The 25,040-nt window shown below is 39.5% G+C and overlaps 1 protein-coding gene, 1 non-coding gene and 1 pseudogene across 2 annotated transcripts; 1 reads left to right on the top strand and 2 right to left on the bottom strand.

Annotated features, from left to right (window-relative positions):
- Positions 1 to 5,845: 5,845 nt before the first annotated feature.
- Positions 5,846 to 6,464, top strand: LOC145677081 (uncharacterized). Its single transcript, XM_081747760.1, has one exon. The coding sequence runs from the start codon at positions 5,846 to 5,848 to the stop codon at positions 6,419 to 6,421; it is 576 nt and encodes a 191-aa protein (XP_081603886.1). The 3' UTR covers positions 6,422 to 6,464.
- Positions 6,465 to 17,602: 11,138 nt separating this feature from the next.
- On the bottom strand, positions 17,603 to 17,721 carry LOC145677093 (5S ribosomal RNA). The gene has a single exon (XR_014129622.1). It is a non-coding gene; the product is annotated as a 5S ribosomal RNA (ribosomal RNA).
- A 177-nt stretch (positions 17,722 to 17,898) lies between these two features.
- On the bottom strand, positions 17,899 to 18,015 carry LOC145677091 (5S ribosomal RNA; annotated as a pseudogene).
- Between the last annotated feature and the right edge of the window lie 7,025 nt (positions 18,016 to 25,040).

Here is a 25,040-nt window from a genome sequence, read left to right as displayed (position 1 = left end):
ATTAGAAGTTTTTAGTACTACATTTGTATGAAAATGTTGCCTTTAAGAAATGTGGTTTGCATACAGAGAAAAGAGCAAAATGAATATTTACCTTAGTGGGCATGAAAAAAGACGAAACATTTTGCAAGATGGACACACGAACTTCCTTAATGCAGGCGTTCAGTACATTATTGTAAAGAAAAAAACACTAAAAAGAATTACTTCAATATCCCTAGCAACATTCAACAATTCATAGAGAAAAATCTTTATTTTGAGAACAATGGAAAACTATGTAATTGTAGATAACTACTAAATTTAATGATTAAGGAAAACGTTTAGGCCCGGCCCTTCAGAAAGAAAGTGCACAGAATATTCTCTCATGGAAGCAATTGCAAAATCAACATTTTGTTTGCAGTTATAATTAGAGGATCTATATACAGGGTGTTCGAAAAAGAATGTATCCTCTTGAAAGAAAATATTCTCTGGGCCCCTAATCCTTTATATACCGAAAGGAAGTTTGTATAGCATTTTTTCTTACCTTCGTTAGAAGAATTGAAAGTGACTACTATCGTGACACGGGAGATATTTAATCGATAGTCGAATTACTCACATACTCGAATGAACACGTCTCTTGTAAGGAGAGGAAAGGCTTCTGTGATCCGCTATCGCAGCTGTGTCATATCTGCAGAGAATGTTAGGACACAAACGTGATCTTTGAGAGCCTCGTGAAAAGAAGTCGCATAGTATCATGTGTGGAGACATCGGGGCCATCTGAAGAACGCTTCATCATTAGGACCAAGGGCGAGTTACGAAACACTCTGGGATATATTTATTAACATAACTTCTCGTCATTCTGCAAGTGTGGTGGAGCTCCATCCTATTGGAAAAGGAAACCTCGGGAGCCCTCTTCATGTGTAGGTATCGTTCACATCTGAAGCATGTGAAGATAGATTACTGTACTATCGTGTACCTAAAATCATTTTCTACGAATACGAACATGTCTACACTGAAGGCAGTGCAGCTCTTTTTCTCTTTTTTTTGGTCATGTATTGTAACGCGGGGCAATGCACACAATAACATGTAATGTTGTGTATCATCATAAAGGGCCAGGGCGATGATTGGATCTTGATGGACGTGGAGAACTGATAGGTGATGTGAGTGGTATTGTGATCTATGGTTGTATGTTTACTGATGAATGCATAAGGAGAGGTGAAGGGGTTGCCTTTTTTTTTATGTCGATCGGGAGGGAAGCGATTGGGAAACTTTTGACTTTGTTTTTCAACCGAATATATTGATTGAATAGGTCGCCGACAATTTTACGGGGCGTCACGTCGTTGCCTTTTTCATGTCGATCGCGAGCGAAGCGAGCGTTTTTTTTTTTTTTTTTTTTTTTTTTTTTTTTTTTTTTTTACCGACAATATGTATTGAATCGGTTGCCAACACCTTTAGGGGCGCGTCACGTCCTTCTTTCTGTGCTGATCGCGAGCGAAGCGAGCGCGAAATTTTTGACTTTTTTTTTTTTTTTTTTTTTTTTTTTTACCCACAATATTTATTCAATCGGTCGCCAACACTTTTAGGGGTGCGTCACGTCCTCTTTTCTCTGCTGATCGCGAGCGAAGCGAGCGCGAAATTTTGACCTTTTTTTCTCTTTTTAATTCTTTTTTTTCTTTAAGAAAAAATATTGATTTCATAGGTCGCGAACATTTTTACGGGATGCAACATCGTTTATTTGTTTTTCCAACCGTCTTTCTGTCTTGAGCCCCCGCCAAGTTAACTTTATGGTGGACAAAAACTATGTGCGGTGGGTTACCGCGGGGTTCTCCCGTTTCCTCCCACTTTCTTCATTCCACCACCATTTCAATCATTTCTCATAATCAGCGCCTCTTTTAGCCTAAGCGGCATAACGTGGGACGTAAAACAAAGATTTCCTTTAGTTGCTTTCTGTCTTGATTACGAGCGCGAAATTTTTTACTTTTTTTTTCTTTCTTTTGATATTATTCATTTAATAGGACGGCAACACCTTTACGGGCCGCCGCGTCGTCGTTTACACTTCTTCAGCCCATATTCTTTCTGCTTGTTCGTTTTCCGGCATCTTGTTATCACCGCCCGCGGCAATGCCTATGTCTTTCATCGCTTTTTGAAGCAAATCTTTAATAAATATGCACTCTCACATTTGTACTAATATGCATACCACAGTGGATAGACTGTAACTAGGAAAGCAGAAGCCTGCATATCATATTATTTAACAGTTGAAAGTGAACTGTCATTTTAAGTTTGATTTTGATCAGATGAGTGCAGTTCAACTCGTCGACAATTGTGAAGATTCTCGAGGTTAGGGACCATCCATTTTGTGCTTTGTAATGAAAATGGCTGCAGCCAAACTTCTCTGATCTGAATGAAACTTGGCATGATGATACATCTTGACCTGCTCTACAAGTTTATTTAGTATTTTCCGTTGCGCAGGCTTTTGCTTCTCCAGGTTCTCCCATGGAACTGAGAAACGTATTCAGTCGAACTTCTGCGGTAAGTCAGTATATCATCCTGAGAAGTTTGATCGAGATAGCAGAGGTTCGACTATTCGTTTTTCAATTCCATGTGATATTACAACACGGTGAACTAAATTTATATAGAAACACTTTGATTTTGTTTTGTTTTTTGCTAGCATTAAACTGAGAAAATGTTATTCAATAGACAGAGAACACCACTCAAAGAAAAGTACATCATAAGAATATATATATGGTTGCTGTGGTTCTCGGTTTAATTTGCTAGTTAAGAAACTTGCTCTAAATAAGTACATCTTACAGGTGAAAAACTAAGCCAGGCGATAGAATTAAATATAAAGTTATACACTTTTATTTTACGTTTACTAGTGTTGGGTTACTACTGTAAAATAAGTCAGTATATATGAAAGATAACTGTATTAGGTACTATTTTCCACCGGCGGTGTATTCTTGCATAGTGTACTTAATGTTTACAAGCGGGGCGCTACTAGTATGGATGCATGACAAGTGCTATTGAAACTCGAAAACTAACTGGTTTCCACTACCCTTGCTTATACGTATACCCGCGTCGCCTTCGCTCCTGTTCACTTTGGACGCACATTCTTGCTATCGCTCAGGCCCCCAGCTTTCTCCTGTTTTGGCTCCCTTAAATAGTATTCGTGCTTTTTATTGGCCACCTGGCAAAGCACTTGTAATGATTTTACACCAGTAACTCTAAAATACATGTGTATTACTTTATTTAATTCTGTCGTCTGCAGAATTTTTTTTTTTTCGTACAAATATGCCTTTTCATGCAGAACACTGAATTTTGCCTGTAAATTTTTGAGAATATGCTGTGACGAAACTTGAGCACCGTTCTTCTTTTCTTTCTTATCACGAGTCTTCTTTAGCCTAATGAGCACAATCATCACACGATAACGACTATTCTTTTCATTTAACTTGTAAACAAGTTGAACTAATAATAATAATTGATGTACAAAGGAGAAGTGTCCTACATATTTGAGGTAAAAAATAAAATAAATATACTTCTACTTCATCCGTGTTTACAAAGTTAAATGTTATCGATTTACAAAAAATGGTCACCTATCCACACACTGACCAGGCTCGACACTGCTTGACCATACATATTAAAACATCGGTCCCACTGAATACACAAGTAGTAAGCACATTCACATAAAAATAATTAGGATTACAGTATATAAAATGCGTTAATTAAAATAGCAAATGCCTTACCTTATCACAGGCGATCCAAAGCCACTGCACATCATCTGCTACGCACACTATATTCCTCCAATATTTCACTCACTTCCTATATCACGCAACAGAAAATATTAATAAAATTCACTTAGCAACATTTTCATTTTTAATCAACAATACGTATAACAATTAAGAATAAAATTAATTGTGAGCACATTGTTATAATTAGAATACTGTTTTTATTCGTTTACAAATATGGGATTAATATAGAGCTGGCAGCAACAATATATACAACTCATCCTGTATGTATCGTAAATCCTAACTTGAGAAGACATCTCTGACGCAAACAATGAGACAAGAAATCAAATACTATATCCGACACATTTGGGGTTTATTGAACTTCAATGTTGGAAGATACCACCTTGTCGGTAGTACAAATGTAATATCCTTACAACACGCGGAACTTTTGCCAGGCATATCTAGGAATTTGGGAAGATTAATTGATATCCTTAATGTGCAATGTATGATTATGACGCATTGTTATGTACACGCAGACGGAACCAGGACAATCTATAGATGACATTTGCACTGTGTTTGGACAATTTGTTCGCAGAAAATAACCGTTTTTGTCTATGAATACTTGAGAACATGGAAGGTATGAGATATACATTTTATGCGCAAATATTATAATACAAATCATTGTTAGTTTGGTGGATGCGTGAAAGAAAGAAAAGGAGTAGATTTTTGCAGACGTCCGGATATAAAGCGAGAACTGAGAATACGCATCTATAACATCTATTTTCTTTGTGTTAATGATATCGATGAACTAAACGGGGAAACTAAAATACAACTGTTTGCAGTATAATTCGAAGTATAGTCAAGTGCAGAGGCGTACTCACGGGGTGTCCACCGGGTGCGGACTCCTCGCAAAAGTTCCTAAGTGAACATACATTTGCAGACTTTCTCATTAAATGTAGTTATTAACAGGGAAAATATTGATGTATCATCAATATAAATCTGATCTTACACTTCATCTGTACTCTGTCTGTATCATGTTTTTGTGAAAAAGTAAGTGGAATATTTATCGTGTTTTCGAATGCAGAATAATAGTATATAGACATAGTGGCTTGTAGTATTGGAACCTTGCCCCCCGAAGCTTGGATCCCTTAGAAGAAAAAAAAATGCATGCGCGCCTGGTGAAATGGTTAACGAATTCAGTTCACTCGATGAATCGACAGATAGTAATACACATTTCGACAGATCGACAGCATTCGACAGATACAGACATATGAAAGTAGCACAAGAATTAGGCGAAAGTCCGTGCGTTTCCTCAATTCACGTAGGAAACAACAGAAAATATCAACTACCATAAAATAATCCGTATATATATTTAATTTATTTGGAATAAAATAAATATAGAAACAACCTGTTCATACATAACTACGGTAAGTGCGTTAATTGCTAACGTAAGAACAAATATGAAACAAGGCACAAAATAAAAAAGAAAAATAAAGTTAAAGGGAATAAATATTTAGGCTTGATTGTCATTCGTATTAAGAAGCTGGGTAATAAAATGTTAAAATCTACAGAAAATTATGAAATTAAATCAGGATTTGAAATAAAAGTCTATACATTGGAAGTAGGCCAGGGAGTTTGCAAGGCAGATGTGTGCGACACGCGTTACTTTATAGATTCCCTTCATTGAACTATAGTAAGCAGTACGAAGATGGTACTTTGCGTATAATCACAGGAAGGATTGAAGTTAATTACCATGGTAATATAATTATTTATTGATAAGTATTTCCATGTTAAATTATGAAAATTATAAGCACAAGGAGGGTGAAAAAGTAGTGTGACCGACTTAGCAATGACTGAAACATAAAATAGAAAAGCGAATAAAAACAAATGCCTTTTGAGTTATGTGGAATAAAGTTTCTTCTAGCCAGTAAGGAAGAATAGGATCTGGTGCATTCATTGAATACCTGAAAAAAATCGTTTATCAAAATAGAAGGAAACACACTTATCGTTGTGGCAACTACGAACTTCTGTTTACCTCAGCCCGCCTCAGCAAGTGCTTTCTATCCGGTCCGCGCTCCGTAACCAAACTCAACGCTGCCTGCTAGCGAAAATTTCATTCTTCAGTATCGTTGAGTTTATTGCAGAAAGCAATGGCAGATACGGCATCAGCACCTGCAGCCCCGGCACAGGCTTCTCCTAAGAAGTCTGCAAAGCCTAAGAAACCAAAAACAACACCTTCTCATCCAAGAACATCAGAAATGGTGAACAACGCCATCAAGAATTTGAAGGAAAGGGGAGGAAGTTCACTGCAAGCTATTAAGAAATACATCTCTCAGAACTACAAAGTGGATGCCGAGAAGCTTGCTCCATTTATCAAGAAATACTTGAGAAGTGCAGTTGCTTCTGGGTCTTTGGTTCAGACCAAGGGAAAAGGTGCATCTGGATCGTTTAAGCTTAGTGCTTCATCGCTGAAGGAGAAGCCTGAAGGTGGATCTTCAACCAAGGCGAAACGATCAGCATCAAAGGAGAAGAAGCCTGCGAAAAAGCCAGCAGCTAAACGTCCCAAGAAGACTGGTGAAAAGAAAAAGGCTGCTGCTCCCAAACCTAAGAAATCACCATCTAAAGTGAAGAAGGCAAAAACTCCCAAGAAGCCAAAGGCCCCGAAGCCAAAGAAGGCTACAGCAAAACCGAAAAGTGCTAAGAAGGCTGCACCAAAGAAGAAGTAAATGTGTCAGTAAATCATCTGACATTTTAAAACGGCTCTTTTTAGAGCCATCAAATACTTTGAGAAGAGTAAAATTGTGCTTTTCCTATCATTATCACATGTTCATTCATAGCAATGTATAGTATACACGCAAGGGACTTTGAGTTTTCTTTTTAACCGAAGCACTTCTTGATGTAAGTGCTTTATAACAGAGGGGAATTGAGGGTGGGGAAAGAAAGCTTTCACGGGTGTCAAGAATGGTGTACTCGAAAAAAAATGGGGAACACATTACGTAATGTCAATTTGTGATCACTTACTTTTTCCTTGTTCCTATCTTCAAGTAGCGAAACAGTACAGAAAACGCACTTAATGCATTTGTTAGAAAAACTTTTGCAGGCTGACTGGGTTCGATTCTCGGTGGGAGCTCAAATGTTTCGCATTGCACGTTAATAAGTAGGTCCACGTTTGAAACAGCCTTGCTGCTGAAAGGGACACTAAACTAAAATCAACTCTTTTCAAGGCTGGGGTGAAAGAAATGTTCGAACTTATTACAACTCGTGAAAGTGAAGTAGACTATGTTTCAATTTAACGTCGTACTATTATGATTTTTATGATAAAGGAGACGGGTGATTACGCCTAATGAATGATGGAAATACTGGTGTAATGAGAAAGTGTTAGGAAAAGGGAACACGCTAATAACCACGGATACCGTCTTATAATTCGTAATATTGCTATAAAGAAAAATAGTAACACCAGCAGAAATGTAGGTGTACAATTGAACTGATGTTAAGTACAAACAGACACTTAAAGAAAGTTTAGTTTAACGTTTGCATTCAACAGCAGCGACCTCTGACAAAATAATATTACTTTTGCTACCTTGGAAGAAGTACATATTTCGCCTGCGAGTTCTATCAGATTAATAACGTTGAGAAGGGCAAACAGTGGTTGAATCGAAGTTAAGTTATGCAACATATGGCAAAATCGAACCCTTGACCACATAAAACGAAGATAATCAATCGGTAAACATAGGGGAAAACTAAAGAATATACTTGAAAGATAGGATGATATACGAAACGACAGGAAAACGAAGGTAGATGTATTAACTATGCAACATACGGCGTGAGAATTTAAAAAAAAAAGATAACAAGTATGGACAAGATCCTTGTTAGGATAACAGCATCTCTAAGTAGTGTATTGGTCCTAAAAAGGACCGTTTTTGAACTCAGTGCCAGAACTTCAAACTTAAGCACGTTCCCCACGGATGCGGCGAGCAAGCTGAATGTCCTTAGGCATGATTGTGACTCTCTTTGCGTGAATAGCACACAAGTTGGTGTCTTCGAAAAGCCCTACAAGGTAAGCTTCACTTGCCTCCTGTAAAGCCATGACAGCTGAGCTTTGGAAGCGAAGATCTGTCTTGAAATCTTGTGCAATTTCTCGGACGAGTCGTTGGAAGGGCAGCTTGCGGATGAGCAATTCAGTGCTCTTCTGGTAACGACGAATTTCTCGGAGAGCCACAGTACCAGGCCTGTAACGATGGGGCTTTTTCACTCCACCGGTAGCTGGAGCACTCTTTCTTGCAGCTTTGGTGGCAAGCTGCTTTCGAGGAGCTTTGCCTCCAGTAGATTTCCTAGCTGTCTGCTTGGTACGTGCCATTGCAACTGTCACGACTTGTTTCAAATAATTGCGCGCTGAATGAAGTCAAGTTATATAAAGAGCAAAACCGTTAAATCAAGCTATTTCTCATTGGATAAAGTCAGTCGAAAAGGACAGTTCTCATTGGCTTAGACACGTTTTGTGTTTTTCCTCCGTGCTTTCCCTGCATGATCGAAGGAACAAAACCACGAGTCTTGGGCTGCTTGGGCTCATTCTTGCGGAGGTACCCTAACATAACGGACGGTCGCGTTTATGGTTCTTCCTTCGTTTTCGCGGTATCTGCACAGATTTAGTGCCACTATATAGGATATCCCGCTGAAAACCTAGAGCTAAATCCTTTTACCAATACACTCAGTGGAATATCCTATCGCGACGATTATAGCGGAAAGTAGCATAGTGTAGTGATCAGTGTGTTCTGTTCGGATAAGAGAAGCGAGCCACACGTCTAATAGCGGAAAAAAAAATATATTTATACAAACGTGTATGACTGTACTACAACCTCGCAGACCGTCTGCTGTCTTGAGTCGCCTCGACCTTCCCAGCACTAAGATTCGCACTGGTACTGGTGTACGTACAGGCCTTGCCGACAGTCGGGGGTGACTCGAACCATCAGCGATCTGAGAGGTACTGCACCAAGACTAGAACACACCCGGAATTCAACTCTGGATACCTACTGGTGCGAACGAAGGGGTTTGATTTCCGTCTACACGCACGCACACCACATAACATATACTCATCACACTTCCCGCTTAAGGGGAGGACGTGATAGGGACTGACAAAGACCGGTCCACGGACCGCCCCCCCCAACTACCCCCAGACTTTAGTACAAGACGCAAAAACAAGTTAAACTAAATTACAAATAGTTTGGTATATATACACTTACAGACATATATATATATATATACATATATATATATATATATACATAATTCTTCTACAACAAAATGTCTACGTCACAATTATACAGACAGAGCAGTACATCCAATAGTAGATCTCCAGGCCGTCCCCACAACCTGCCTTCGCTAAAGAAGGAAAAGGAAACGAAGGCAAGCACGAAGAATTGGAAGCAACGAACATCAAGCACCTCTACTGCGACAGCAAGCACCAGCAAAACAACATGGCCATCGATAGATAGTCATCCCACACTACCCGCACAAGAAGTGAGAAGTCAAAGTTTCTGGGAGATACAGCACAGTGGGAAATCCATTCCCCAGAGGGAACAGGCTAAAGAAGAAGAGGCAGCTGTGTCCCCCCAAATGAGCACCAGAGCAAGCAAGCAACGAAGGACCACGGCCAGAATAAAAGATATCAGCAAGAACCTAACACAATACCCAAGTGACACCATTGCTAATGAGCGAGCGCTCCCCCACACATCAGAACTCAGGAGGCCGCGAACCCCAAGCACCCCTAGGAACAATACTGCCGAAAATGGCCCTGATAAGGCCCTCACACTAGGGAATCTAGGCCAGAAGCGTCCAAGGAAACAGGCGATCCAAACTAGACCCTGGTATTCGGACGAAGAAGTTGAAAATGACGGGAGACATCAAGAACGAAATAATAGAGCAAAAACCGACACGAACTACAAAGAAGCAGAACTGACAGAAAATTACACCAGCGACACCGAACCCTCATCAGAGGAAGACATTTCCCCTGACAGCGACTGCCCAGGCAGCCAGGGACCGAGCAGCGCTGCCGCAGTGAAAAACACGGGAGTGGCCAGCTCCGTGGCCAATGAAAGAACACCACTGCCCAGCTCACAGACCAATGAGAGGACTCCTGAGGCTAGCCCCTCGACCAATGAGAGGACTCCCCCAGAAAGCCCCTCGCCCAATGAGAGGACTTCAGCAGATGTAGTAGAAGAAGAAGAAGAGGAAAGGTTACTAGCCAATGAGAAACCACTCTCAAAGCCAATACCAAACACCACACCACAAAACAACCACAGCTCAGCTACGAACATCATACAACCAGTGATAATCTACAACATTAAGAGGGAGTTCCAAGACCCTATAACGCTGGAAAAATTCATTACAAACAGGCTAGCAAATATTGCAGTCAACGCATACAACATCAGTAGCGCAAACGGTCTCAGACTAAACTTCAAAACTAAAGAAGATAAAACACGTTTCCTTGCTATATACACACCTAAGGACTTCGGACCCAGCGCCGAATGGGACACTGACAATGAAAGACAACCGGCAAAACGCCCCAAGAATATGGACACTAGGGCCACTTTCACGTGTGTAATACGAGGTGTAAGCACGGAATCAAAAATCGAAGAAATTAAAGCACAGCTATCAGAAAGAGGCATTTCTTTCACCAACATTATCAGAATGAGAAATGACGCGGGGCCAATCCCACTCTTGCGTCTCTTCTCGAAAGACCCAACACAGATAAATACCCTTATCACACACGGAATATCCATTGGCTTTCACACATTTAAAGTCGAGCCCTCCAGAAACTCTGGGCGCCCAGCACCGTGCCCCAGATGCTATGAATATAACCACGATTACAGGTCATGCACAAAAGCACAAAAGTGCTACAAATGTGGGAATAATTATGATAGGAACCACACCTGCTCGCAAACAGGAAAGCGCCCACTGTGCGTTACCTGCAAAAAAGAGGGCCACAAAACTGGAGGGGCACAATGCCCGAGACGCCCTAAACACTCCAAAACTCTCGGAAAGCTAAAACTTCTAGTAACTGACACAAATGGCGCCCCACAGACCAACATCATGGAAGGGGAGAAACCCCCCTCTCCCCCCAGATCCGCACACAAGACAAATGCCACTCGGTCAGAAAGCGAAGAACCGGAGGCAAATCGAGAACATGAACCGAACAGTGACTTACACGCCACCATCAAACAAGAAATAGCTGAGGCCACACTAAAAATCAGAAAATGGGTTGCTGCAATTTTTGCGTTCCAAAACAACGACAAACTAACAGCGCTAAATGAAGCAATTAACACTGCGTCGGAACAATTTTTCGGTGACAGGCTAAACATTTTACTGTCAACCCACGGACATATCAACATCACCAATATCCCCTACACTAATTACCAGAAAGTGAACCACAGGAAAACCAAACTACAGGACCAACACATGCTACAAGAAGAACATGAAGACAGCACATAACGATACAAGTAGAGAAAGAAACCTAAACCAACTAAACATCCTATATGTGAACATACGGGGAATCAGAAACAAAATCAAGGCAATAAGCACCTACGCAGAGGACCACCAAATCGACGTCATCGTACTGAATGAAACGAAACTGACCTCCAACGTGAGACTGAACTCAGTGGGATACACAGCACACAGAGAGGACCGGGACACCCCTGATGGGGGCACTGCCATACTCGTAAGAAAGGACATCCCACACAGAGCCCTCACCCTCCCCGCTAAATACAGAAGCAAAATCACCACCCCGCTTGCCATAGAAATACAAGGGAAATATAAACTAACCATAGCAACCCTCTACAATTCCCCGGATACAAACATAGAGGACTCATTCCCACTCCTGAACTACCTGGCAAAATCACACAACATGATCCTAGCAGCGGATCTAAACAGCCAACACAGGCTCATGGGGGACCCCATTACCACCGAAAATGGCAAAAAATTCTTCCCGTATCTGGCAAATGCCTCATTAATGAAAGTTCATATCGATGGCCCCACCCGCAAAGGAAGCACTGGAGAAGTAGACACGAAACCGGACATAGTACTTAGCACCGTGGGGAACCTACGTATCCATAATCCGACCACCAAAAGAGATTTTGCCTTCAGGAGTGACCACGCCGGAATAGTAATTCAACTACAAAATGTGCCAATTACGCCTGTTCCGCACAAGAAATTCAAAATCTACAGAAAGGCAGATTGGGACGCCTACAAGACGGAAATAGAGGAGGCCGTCAAACATCTTCATCACATGGACACCCCTGAAGGCATAGACATACTAAATAATAATCTCACACAAATCATCCAAAAAGCAGATGAAAAGCATGTACCAACCGCCACCAGGAAAAACAACGGGGAAATACTTCCTATAGAAATAATACGGAAAATACGACTCAAAAGGCACTACTTACGACTACAGAATAACACACCCTCAGAAGCAATTAAAAATCAGATTAACAAACTGGGAAGAGAAATAACAAACGATATAAAAGCGTTCAGGCAGGCACGCTTTGAGATGTTCTGCGACGATCTTGCAGAAGCATACAGGACAAATCTGACCAAATTTTGGAAAATGCTCCAAAACAACAATAAAGACAAACATCACATGGAAAACAGCATCGATGGGGAACTTCTCTCCACGCCAACGGAAAAATGCGCATTCTTCCAGCACAAAATACAACAGAAATACACAGAATCCCCAATTACAGAAGGGGCACATCAGTACATACAGGAATGTGCAGAACGTATCAAGGCGACGTTAAGCCACCACAATGACCTCACTACACAGGTTGCGCACAGACAACCTAGGGGAGATCGTAGGGCGCTAGTGGCCCCCGTGGAAGTTAGCGAAATTCAGGCCGCCCTAAGGAAGAAGAAGAACACAGCCCCTGGCCCTGACCAAATCCAAGCCATACACATAAAGAAAGCACCACCAGCATTCCATGCCGCCCTTGCCCGGCTTTTCACTGCCACAATTAGAACTGGATACGTGCCATCAGCCTGGAAAACTGCCCACCTAATTCTGATCCCCAAGCCTGGAAAAGATGCGAAGAAGTCTGAAAACTACAGACCTATCTCATTAACTAACACCTTCTCCAAACTCATGGAAAAAATTCTAGTTAACAGACTTCATAGCTATTTACAGCAAAGCCACCAACTGTCAAACCAGCAGGCAGGCTTCAGACCGGGGCACTCCACAGTGGACCAGCTGGTGAGACTCAAAAATGACATAAATGAAGCCACTCTAAACAAGAAGAGGGGAGGAGCCATCTTCATGGACCTCAGCTCCGCGTTCGACACTGTATGGCACGACGGTCTGCTCGTCAAACTCTCAGATTTAGATCTACCCACCGCCATAGTCCGCTGGATTCACAACTTTCTTAGGGGCAGAAGCACGCGTGTCCTTATCGAAGGAGAACTATCACAAGAAATAAATCTAGAAAAAGGGGTCCCCCAGGGCTCTACAATTGCCCCCCTACTGTACATATTATATGTCAATGACACTCCTCTGAGGAAAGACTCTAAATGCACAATGGCCCTGTACGCAGACGACACGGCGTACTGGACCACGGCGGCCAATACAACACATATATTAAATAGATTCGGAAAAGAAATTCAAAATTTCAGCAACTGGTGCCACAAATGGAGGCTCACAATAAACCCAAAAAAGACTCAGATCCTCTTATGCTACCCAAACAGAAGGGGAACTAGAAGAGATCTCGATAAAACCATTATGCTGGGAAGGACACATATTTTCCCTTCCAAAACAGCTAAATACCTTGGTGTCACTTTCGACAGATTACTCAATCTCAACGGCCACATAAAAAACACCAAACGAAGAGCCAAAGTAGCTGCCCTAAAAACAAGAAACAAGATAAAAACTGCACCACTGACAACAAAAAACAAAATGCATATCTACAAAACCATCATCAGATCAATTCTACTATACGGACATCAAATCTACAGCAGGGCAAATATAGAAGCCCTCGCTAAGACTGAACGATACTGGCTGCGGCTAACTCTCAACCTTTTTCAAACACCAAAGGAAGAACTCTATCGGCAGGCGGGGATCAACCCACTACCCCTGGAAATCGCAAGACTGAATCACAGATATGCACAAAAAATCAGAAACTCCCCTATCTTCACCCAAAACTACTCGCCAAACTATCTTCAGCGCAGAGAAAGTAAAAGCCTAATTTCCTGCCTACTCCATGCGAGACGTTAGGTAGCACTTATACAAACATACAATCAATAAGAAGAACACAACATCTAACACTACTCCCCCCACAATGAAGAACACAATAGCAACAACCCACACCTCAGAACAAACACACACCTTTTCCCACACAGAAGAACTCAACATCACACTCACAAACAAGTAATACAACAATTTACACAACACAGTTTATGCCTTTTTTATATCTAAAGTAGGAGGAAAGAAATGTATTAAGAAAAGCAATAAAAAATAAATAAATAAAAAAAAAATAATAATAATAATAATAATAAAAAAAAAAAAAAAAAACATAGTAAGTACAACAGACAAAACGCAATGCACCACCACGAGAAACACTGGCAGACAAACCAAAGACAAATAAGACGTAAAGACCCAAAGACACATGACAATTTTACATAATGGATAGAGTAGCAACGGTGCTAATAAATCCTCCCTTCTCTTTGAAGGGGAACCTTCGGTTCAATGATGATGATGATGATGGCTGCTTGGGCTTGTATTTCTCGTGTGTGGTGAGCGAAGCAGTAACATATCGAAATGACAGGACGTGGAAAAGGAGGCAAGGGTCTTGGCAAAGGAGGTGCCAAGCGCCACCGTAAAGTTCTTCGTGACAACATCCAGGGTATCACCAAACCCGCTATTAGGCGTCTTGCTCGCCGTGGTGGTGTGAAGCGTATCTCTGGTCTCATTTATGAAGAGACCCGAGGAGTATTGAAAGTATTCCTGGAGAACGTAATCAGAGATGCTGTTACATACACAGAACACGCCAAGAGGAAGACAGTGACAGCTATGGATGTTGTGTATGCCTTGAAGAGGCAAGGAAGAACCCTGTACGGTTTCGGAGGTTAAGTTGGGGTTCCTCCTATTTTGGATATAAAATTGGCATAAACGGCTCTTTTCAGAGCCAACAAATTTATATAAAGGGAAAGATTTACTTTGTGCGATTTTCTGTTAGATTATAAGAATTCGTGTAACTACATTAAAGCCTTTTGATGCACACTAAATTACAGACGTAGAGAGATTAATTTGAGAAAATCATACGTTTTTTTTTACATTATGTACGTTCATGTATACGTATTCATATCATGTAGCAGTATTAATGCTGGAGAAGGGGTTCTGGTTGGAAATTGGCGATTTGTTGGAAGTAGCGAGCATGAGAGATGCGAAACTCAAGTCGGAATTTCTGTTCTGACAGTAGGATGTACGTATAGAGGCTTATACAACTTCTATACTGTGCTGTGAGGGGCGAATAATGCGTTAGAAACCTGAATCTTGTCCTTTATCTTGTTTACGTGGTCTTGGGTTCGATTTCTTTCTTTTGCGGTAGTGTCTATTGTGATTTACATGTAAATTAATGACACTTCGTAGCGGGTTACTAAAATAAAGAGTAATACAAATATGAGATGTAGGTTAATGCATTGTATACTTCACATTATTTACTAAAGAAAGGCAGTAGTTACAAGAAACCTAGGCTCGCTCGTTGGGCACAGTAGCAAATGAGTTCTGAGATCAGAGAATAAGAGTAGTTGCGTATTACAAACCATATACATATAACACATATCACACAAATATGAATATCGACCTTGCAAAGAATAAATCGTACTTAAGTGTGCATTTAATGTCATTACTATGTTGCAAAAGAAATTTAGGAAAGTTTTCTGATCCGCTCTGTTCATGATGTCATTGGGGCATAGTAATGAACAATAATAAATGTCGAGAACATATTGAACAGAGTAATTTCAGCCAAGCCAACGCAAGAGAGAAACATGAGTGCTTTAAGAATGTTGGAAATTCCTTTGTCTAGCATGAAGTACATGAGAATATGTGGTATGAGGTTTTCTTCCATTGCTGAGAATCTGGGCTCGACTGTCCTGTCCTCTGGGTAATATGCCCGATGTACGCAAATATCAAAAAAATGTAGCTAGCGACAATACAAAAGGTAATGATCTTATAATTAATAATGTAGTGGGAACTAAGCACATCGCTGTTTGGAGTATTCTAAAGTTAGTGTGACTTCCTATGGGCTTCAATTACGATCGACGACTACACATATACTAATTAATCGAATAGCAGCGAGAATTTCGAATGAAACTAAGCAACTATCTCAGACACTTTTGATGAGTCTGTATATCGAAAACAATTCATTTCAATCGTAAATCTCCTCTATAAAGGGGTTTGTGGCCCTCATAAGGGCCGATTTGTATGAGATATAGGTCTTACATTTATGCCTTCTTCTCAGTTTTCTTGGGCAGAAGTACAGCTTGAATGTTGGGCAAAACACCACCCTGAGCGATTGTAACTCCAGACAACAACTTGTTTAATTCCTCGTCGTTACGGATAGCTAACTGCAGATGACGTGGAATAATCCTAGTCTTCTTGTTGTCACGAGCAGCGTTGCCTGCCAACTCAAGAACTTCAGCTGCCAGGTATTCCATGACTGCAGCCAAATACACGGGAGCGCCAGCACCAACTCGTTCGGCATAGTTACCCTTTCGCAAAAGACGATGGATTCTGCCTACTGGGAATTGAAGGCCAGCCCTGCTGGAGCGGGACTTGCTCTTTCCCTTGACTTTTCCACCTTTGCCGCGACCAGACATTGTTCAATATTCTTTCGTAATAAGATGAGAGGAAAAATTGCGGCCTCCCATGAATCAAGTCAGTTTTGTTACTACTTCAAGCGTGCACCCGAGTGCATCAAATGAAAAGCAAGGCAGTTGGCGCGAATTGAAACACGTACTGTAATTTAAATGAAGTCGATAAATCGGCGGACACATCTAATTTTGCTGAACGAGTGAGTCATCATGCCACCAAAAACTAGCGGAAAGGCTGCAAAGAAGGCTGGTAAAGCCCAAAAGAATATCTCCAAGGGAGATAAGAAGAAGAAGAGGAGGAGGAAGGAGAGCTATGCCATTTACATCTACAAAGTTTTGAAGCAAGTGCATCCTGACACTGGCATATCTAGCAAAGCTATGAGTATCATGAACAGCTTTGTTAATGACATCTTCGAGCGTATTGCTGCTGAAGCTTCTCGTTTGGCCCATTACAATAAGCGGTCAACTATCACCAGCCGGGAAATCCAAACAGCTGTGCGCCTTCTTTTGCCTGGTGAACTTGCCAAGCACGCTGTAAGTGAGGGTACGAAGGCTGTTACCAAGTACACAAGCTCTAAGTAAAAATCTTCTTCAAGATTTTTCATTTCAAACGGTCCTTGTCAGGACCAACACATTATTCGAAAGAGTTAAATCACGAAATTTGCTTCATTCTGTTATGTAGAAACACGTTGAAATCCAATTTCTATATGCTGTTAGTAAAAAAGTAAAGCACATAGCGGAGATGTGTCGTGCTTGTATACGAAAGGCATTTACTCGCCGGAGATCTACACTTAGTCATAATAATTTACTTTTAAAAAGTGGTGTAATACATTCCGTGTTAAGTATAGTAGTAGGTGCACACGGATCGGAAATCAGGTTATTTTAATGTGCCGTGCAAATAAACAGGCTGTTAGTGTAAGAAATAGTGGGTATAACGCTTAGAATATCGATTAATCGCTATGAAATAATGTTGATAAATTATCTCTTGAAAGTACTATAAAATTAATGTTTCTAGTATTTTCGTACTTGAAGGATAATGAAATTTGAAAAAGAGATGCCAACAGCACCTGGTGTTCCCAGGCGGTCACCCATCCAAGTACTGACCAGGCCCGATGCTGCTTGACTTCGGTGATCGGACGAGAACCGGTATATTCAGCATGGTATGGCCGTTGGCGAATGCATATGGCTTCGAGTGAGTTATTGTAGCTACGTAGGTTTGTCGGTGAATACTCAAAAAGACCAGCGCGTGGAAAGCGTTGCTAATTGTTTTAAGTAATGCATGATTACGAAATTATCGTGGTGAACGATGTGAGAATATTCGTCTTTGTGAAAAACAAAATTAGAAAAAGTATACCAACAGCACCTGGTGTTCCCAGGCGGTCACCTATCCAAGTTGACCAGGCCCGATGCTGCTTGACTTCGGTGATCGGACGAGAACCGGTATATTCAGCATGGTATGGCCGTTGGCAACTACCTTTTCTTCAATGTCCTGTTAAGGAAGTATGTTTTAAGTAAGAATTGACATTATTAACTATAAAGGCAAGCATATTAACGTCGTTAACATTACTTGGAATATACTAATATTCGAATAAATATTTGAATGTTCGAATGATGAGTGATTCGGATGTTCATAGTGCCACTGTGTCCTATCGAGTTTACTATCACGAACCACGTATGAAATTGTATATAAATAAATAAAAATAAATCCTTTATTAAGTATTGATTACAGGAAAAAGGCAAACTTACATTCTTTAATGTACACAATGAAATGTATGAAAGATATTTTTAAGATATGTTTCACTTACCCTTTATAACGCAAGGTAGTTTTCAGTGTAGCATTCTCTTCAGCTGCGAGATAACGTAAGGCAGATGATCATTCAGTCGTGAAGCACTAAAATGTAATATACATTTTAACTATTATCGATAAGAATTATTTACTGCAGGGATGCAAATAAAGTGAGGCAAATTAGTAAATAAAAACCGATACTGTAACTGATAATATAATTAGTTGTATCTGTATTAGTTGTATATACAGTAATCGCACGATTATCCGCGGAGTTGGATGTTGGCATAATCGCGCATAATCAGCAGTATGAGCAGAAAAGGGAAATGAAATGAAATATTTAGATTTACGTCGCATACTTATACCGGTTACGCTAAAGGAGACGGTGATGATGAGTACTGAATGAAGAAAGTGGGAGGAAACGGGAGAAACCCGAGAAAACCCATGAGCACGGTCTTTATGCACGACAAAGTTCACACGGCACGAGCTGGGATTGAATCAGGGACCCCAAGCACCGGAGGCCAAAAAACGGACAAAAAGTCTTTCGTGCAACTTTCGTTTTCGGTAAAAAGTTTACACATAATTTAGAAAGAGTAGTTTTCTGGTCTTTTTATTTCACAAGTTGGTTCATGTCTATATTTTTTACATGCATAAAAAATTTTTCAACTCCCTTGCTTATTTCCTGTTAAAGACCTCTACCTCTGATTGTATTTTTTGCACATATTCTTATTGTTTTCAGACAACATTTCTAAAAGCGTAATTTATCGTCAGCAAGAAAAGAAAAGGAAAGCCTCGGATAGTGGAATGTGTACTGTATATATATATATATATATATATATATATATATATATATATATACGTATTAGTATATAGTTTTATTTTATACGTCTCCTATTATTACACAATGTGCAGATATTGTCAAAGCGCAAGTAAATATGTATAACTCCCCGTTCTGCACTTAATAACTTGAAAGAAGTTCGGGGAAGGTAGTGTAACAGAAAGTGCAAACAGAAATGAGGGTTTAAAGGCATTTAATATTATTCCGTAGTAGTATGATTTTTTGTAAAAAAAAAAATATATATATATATATATATATATATATATATATATATATATCTAAACATACATATTCAATGATATAGTAAGAGGTTAGCAGCACTGATAGAACTGCAGAAAGTACAAAACCGTTAATAAGAAAGAGAGAGAGATGGTGGCCGCTTTTGTGCTTTTCATTGGCTAATTCCGAATTGCGCGCGAATACGTACGAGATTTCTTTCTTTTTCCTCTTCGCAGCCCAGATGTTGCCAATTAGAAGTTTTTAGTACTACATTTGTATGAAAATGTTGCCTTTAAGAAATGTGGTTTGCATACAGAGAAAAGAGCAAAATGAATATTTACCTTAGTGGGCATGAAAAAAGACGAAACATTTTGCAAGATGGACACACGAACTTCCTTAATGCAGGCGTTCAGTACATTATTGTAAAGAAAAAAACACTAAAAAGAATTACTTCAATATCCCTAGCAACATTCAACAATTCATAGAGAAAAATCTTTATTTTGAGAACAATGGAAAACTATGTAATTGTAGATAACTACTAAATTTAATGATTAAGGAAAACGTTTAGGCCCGGCCCTTCAGAAAGAAAGTGCACAGAATATTCTCTCATGGAAGCAATTGCAAAATCAACATTTTGTTTGCAGTTATAATTAGAGGATCTATATACAGGGTGTTCGAAAAAGAATGTATCCTCTTGAAAGAAAATATTCTCTGGGCCCCTAATCCTTTATATACCGAAAGGAAGTTTGTATAGCATTTTTTCTTACCTTCGTTAGAAGAATTGAAAGTGACTACTATCGTGACACGGGAGATATTTAATCGATAGTCGAATTACTCACATACTCGAATGAACACGTCTCTTGTAAGGAGAGGAAAGGCTTCTGTGATCCGCTATCGCAGCTGTGTCATATCTGCAGAGAATGTTAGGACACAAACGTGATCTTTGAGAGCCTCGTGAAAAGAAGTCGCATAGTATCATGTGTGGAGACATCGGGGCCATCTGAAGAACGCTTCATCATTAGGACCAAGGGCGAGTTACGAAACACTCTGGGATATATTTATTAACATAACTTCTCGTCATTCTGCAAGTGTGGTGGAGCTCCATCCTATTGGAAAAGGAAACCTCGGGAGCCCTCTTCATGTGTAGGTATCGTTCACATCTGAAGCATGTGAAGATAGATTACTGTACTATCGTGTACCTAAAATCATTTTCTACGAATACGAACATGTCTACACTGAAGGCAGTGCAGCTCTTTTTCTCTTTTTTTTGGTCATGTATTGTAACGCGGGGCAATGCACACAATAACATGTAATGTTGTGTATCATCATAAAGGGCCAGGGCGATGATTGGATCTTGATGGACGTGGAGAACTGATAGGTGATGTGAGTGGTATTGTGATCTATGGTTGTATGTTTACTGATGAATGCATAAGGAGAGGTGAAGGGGTTGCCTTTTTTTTTATGTCGATCGGGAGGGAAGCGATTGGGAAACTTTTGACTTTGTTTTTCAACCGAATATATTGATTGAATAGGTCGCCGACAATTTTACGGGGCGTCACGTCGTTGCCTTTTTCATGTCGATCGCGAGCGAAGCGAGCGTTTTTTTTTTTTTTTTTTTTTTTTTTTTTTTTTTTTTTTTTACCGACAATATGTATTGAATCGGTTGCCAACACCTTTAGGGGCGCGTCACGTCCTTCTTTCTGTGCTGATCGCGAGCGAAGCGAGCGCGAAATTTTTGACTTTTTTTTTTTTTTTTTTTTTTTTTTTTACCCACAATATTTATTCAATCGGTCGCCAACACTTTTAGGGGTGCGTCACGTCCTCTTTTCTCTGCTGATCGCGAGCGAAGCGAGCGCGAAATTTTGACCTTTTTTTCTCTTTTTAATTCTTTTTTTTCTTTAAGAAAAAATATTGATTTCATAGGTCGCGAACATTTTTACGGGATGCAACATCGTTTATTTGTTTTTCCAACCGTCTTTCTGTCTTGAGCCCCCGCCAAGTTAACTTTATGGTGGACAAAAACTATGTGCGGTGGGTTACCGCGGGGTTCTCCCGTTTCCTCCCACTTTCTTCATTCCACCACCATTTCAATCATTTCTCATAATCAGCGCCTCTTTTAGCCTAAGCGGCATAACGTGGGACGTAAAACAAAGATTTCCTTTAGTTGCTTTCTGTCTTGATTACGAGCGCGAAATTTTTTACTTTTTTTTTCTTTCTTTTGATATTATTCATTTAATAGGACGGCAACACCTTTACGGGCCGCCGCGTCGTCGTTTACACTTCTTCAGCCCATATTCTTTCTGCTTGTTCGTTTTCCGGCATCTTGTTATCACCGCCCGCGGCAATGCCTATGTCTTTCATCGCTTTTTGAAGCAAATCTTTAATAAATATGCACTCTCACATTTGTACTAATATGCATACCACAGTGGATAGACTGTAACTAGGAAAGCAGAAGCCTGCATATCATATTATTTAACAGTTGAAAGTGAACTGTCATTTTAAGTTTGATTTTGATCAGATGAGTGCAGTTCAACTCGTCGACAATTGTGAAGATTCTCGAGGTTAGGGACCATCCATTTTGTGCTTTGTAATGAAAATGGCTGCAGCCAAACTTCTCTGATCTGAATGAAACTTGGCATGATGATACATCTTGACCTGCTCTACAAGTTTATTTAGTATTTTCCGTTGCGCAGGCTTTTGCTTCTCCAGGTTCTCCCATGGAACTGAGAAACGTATTCAGTCGAACTTCTGCGGTAAGTCAGTATATCATCCTGAGAAGTTTGATCGAGATAGCAGAGGTTCGACTATTCGTTTTTCAATTCCATGTGATATTACAACACGGTGAACTAAATTTATATAGAAACACTTTGATTTTGTTTTGTTTTTTGCTAGCATTAAACTGAGAAAATGTTATTCAATAGACAGAGAACACCACTCAAAGAAAAGTACATCATAAGAATATATATATGGTTGCTGTGGTTCTCGGTTTAATTTGCTAGTTAAGAAACTTGCTCTAAATAAGTACATCTTACAGGTGAAAAACTAAGCCAGGCGATAGAATTAAATATAAAGTTATACACTTTTATTTTACGTTTACTAGTGTTGGGTTACTACTGTAAAATAAGTCAGTATATATGAAAGATAACTGTATTAGGTACTATTTTCCACCGGCGGTGTATTCTTGCATAGTGTACTTAATGTTTACAAGCGGGGCGCTACTAGTATGGATGCATGACAAGTGCTATTGAAACTCGAAAACTAACTGGTTTCCACTACCCTTGCTTATACGTATACCCGCGTCGCCTTCGCTCCTGTTCACTTTGGACGCACATTCTTGCTATCGCTCAGGCCCCCAGCTTTCTCCTGTTTTGGCTCCCTTAAATAGTATTCGTGCTTTTTATTGGCCACCTGGCAAAGCACTTGTAATGATTTTACACCAGTAACTCTAAAATACATGTGTATTACTTTATTTAATTCTGTCGTCTGCAGAATTTTTTTTTTTTTCGTACAAATATGCCTTTTCATGCAGAACACTGAATTTTGCCTGTAAATTTTTGAGAATATGCTGTGACGAAACTTGAGCACCGTTCTTCTTTTCTTTCTTATCACGAGTCTTCTTTAGCCTAATGAGCACAATCATCACACGATAACGACTATTCTTTTCATTTAACTTGTAAACAAGTTGAACTAATAATAATAATTGATGTACAAAGGAGAAGTGTCCTACATATTTGAGGTAAAAAATAAAATAAATATACTTCTACTTCATCCGTGTTTACAAAGTTAAATGTTATCGATTTACAAAAAATGGTCACCTATCCACACACTGACCAGGCTCGACACTGCTTGACCATACATATTAAAACATCGGTCCCACTGAATACACAAGTAGTAAGCACATTCACATAAAAATAATTAGGATTACAGTATATAAAATGCGTTAATTAAAATAGCAAATGCCTTACCTTATCACAGGCGATCCAAAGCCACTGCACATCATCTGCTACGCACACTATATTCCTCCAATATTTCACTCACTTCCTATATCACGCAACAGAAAATATTAATAAAATTCACTTAGCAACATTTTCATTTTTAATCAACAATACGTATAACAATTAAGAATAAAATTAATTGTGAGCACATTGTTATAATTAGAATACTGTTTTTATTCGTTTACAAATATGGGATTAATATAGAGCTGGCAGCAACAATATATACAACTCATCCTGTATGTATCGTAAATCCTAACTTGAGAAGACATCTCTGACGCAAACAATGAGACAAGAAATCAAATACTATATCCGACACATTTGGGGTTTATTGAACTTCAATGTTGGAAGATACCACCTTGTCGGTAGTACAAATGTAATATCCTTACAACACGCGGAACTTTTGCCAGGCATATCTAGGAATTTGGGAAGATTAATTGATATCCTTAATGTGCAATGTATGATTATGACGCATTGTTATGTACACGCAGACGGAACCAGGACAATCTATAGATGACATTTGCACTGTGTTTGGACAATTTGTTCGCAGAAAATAACCGTTTTTGTCTATGAATACTTGAGAACATGGAAGGTATGAGATATACATTTTATGCGCAAATATTATAATACAAATCATTGTTAGTTTGGTGGATGCGTGAAAGAAAGAAAAGGAGTAGATTTTTGCAGACGTCCGGATATAAAGCGAGAACTGAGAATACGCATCTATAACATCTATTTTCTTTGTGTTAATGATATCGATGAACTAAACGGGGAAACTAAAATACAACTGTTTGCAGTATAATTCGAAGTATAGTCAAGTGCAGAGGCGTACTCACGGGGTGTCCACCGGGTGCGGACTCCTCGCAAAAGTTCCTAAGTGAACATACATTTGCAGACTTTCTCATTAAATGTAGTTATTAACAGGGAAAATATTGATGTATCATCAATATAAATCTGATCTTACACTTCATCTGTACTCTGTCTGTATCATGTTTTTGTGAAAAAGTAAGTGGAATATTTATCGTGTTTTCGAATGCAGAATAATAGTATATAGACATAGTGGCTTGTAGTATTGGAACCTTGCCCCCCGAAGCTTGGATCCCTTAGAAGAAAAAAAAATGCATGCGCGCCTGGTGAAATGGTTAACGAATTCAGTTCACTCGATGAATCGACAGATAGTAATACACATTTCGACAGATCGACAGCATTCGACAGATACAGACATATGAAAGTAGCACAAGAATTAGGCGAAAGTCCGTGCGTTTCCTCAATTCACGTAGGAAACAACAGAAAATATCAACTACCATAAAATAATCCGTATATATATTTAATTTATTTGGAATAAAATAAATATAGAAACAACCTGTTCATACATAACTACGGTAAGTGCGTTAATTGCTAACGTAAGAACAAATATGAAACAAGGCACAAAATAAAAAAGAAAAATAAAGTTAAAGGGAATAAATATTTAGGCTTGATTGTCATTCGTATTAAGAAGCTGGGTAATAAAATGTTAAAATCTACAGAAAATTATGAAATTAAATCAGGATTTGAAATAAAAGTCTATACATTGGAAGTAGGCCAGGGAGTTTGCAAGGCAGATGTGTGCGACACGCGTTACTTTATAGATTCCCTTCATTGAACTATAGTAAGCAGTACGA

Source organism: Thermobia domestica, unplaced genomic scaffold (assembly GCF_964235325.1).
Source record: "Thermobia domestica unplaced genomic scaffold, izTheDome1.hap1.1 HAP1_SCAFFOLD_607, whole genome shotgun sequence".
Classification (NCBI taxonomy): Eukaryota; Metazoa; Arthropoda; class Insecta; order Zygentoma; family Lepismatidae; genus Thermobia; species Thermobia domestica.
Note: the sequence above shows the minus strand (reverse complement) of the source record. Positions and strands in the feature narration are given on the sequence as shown.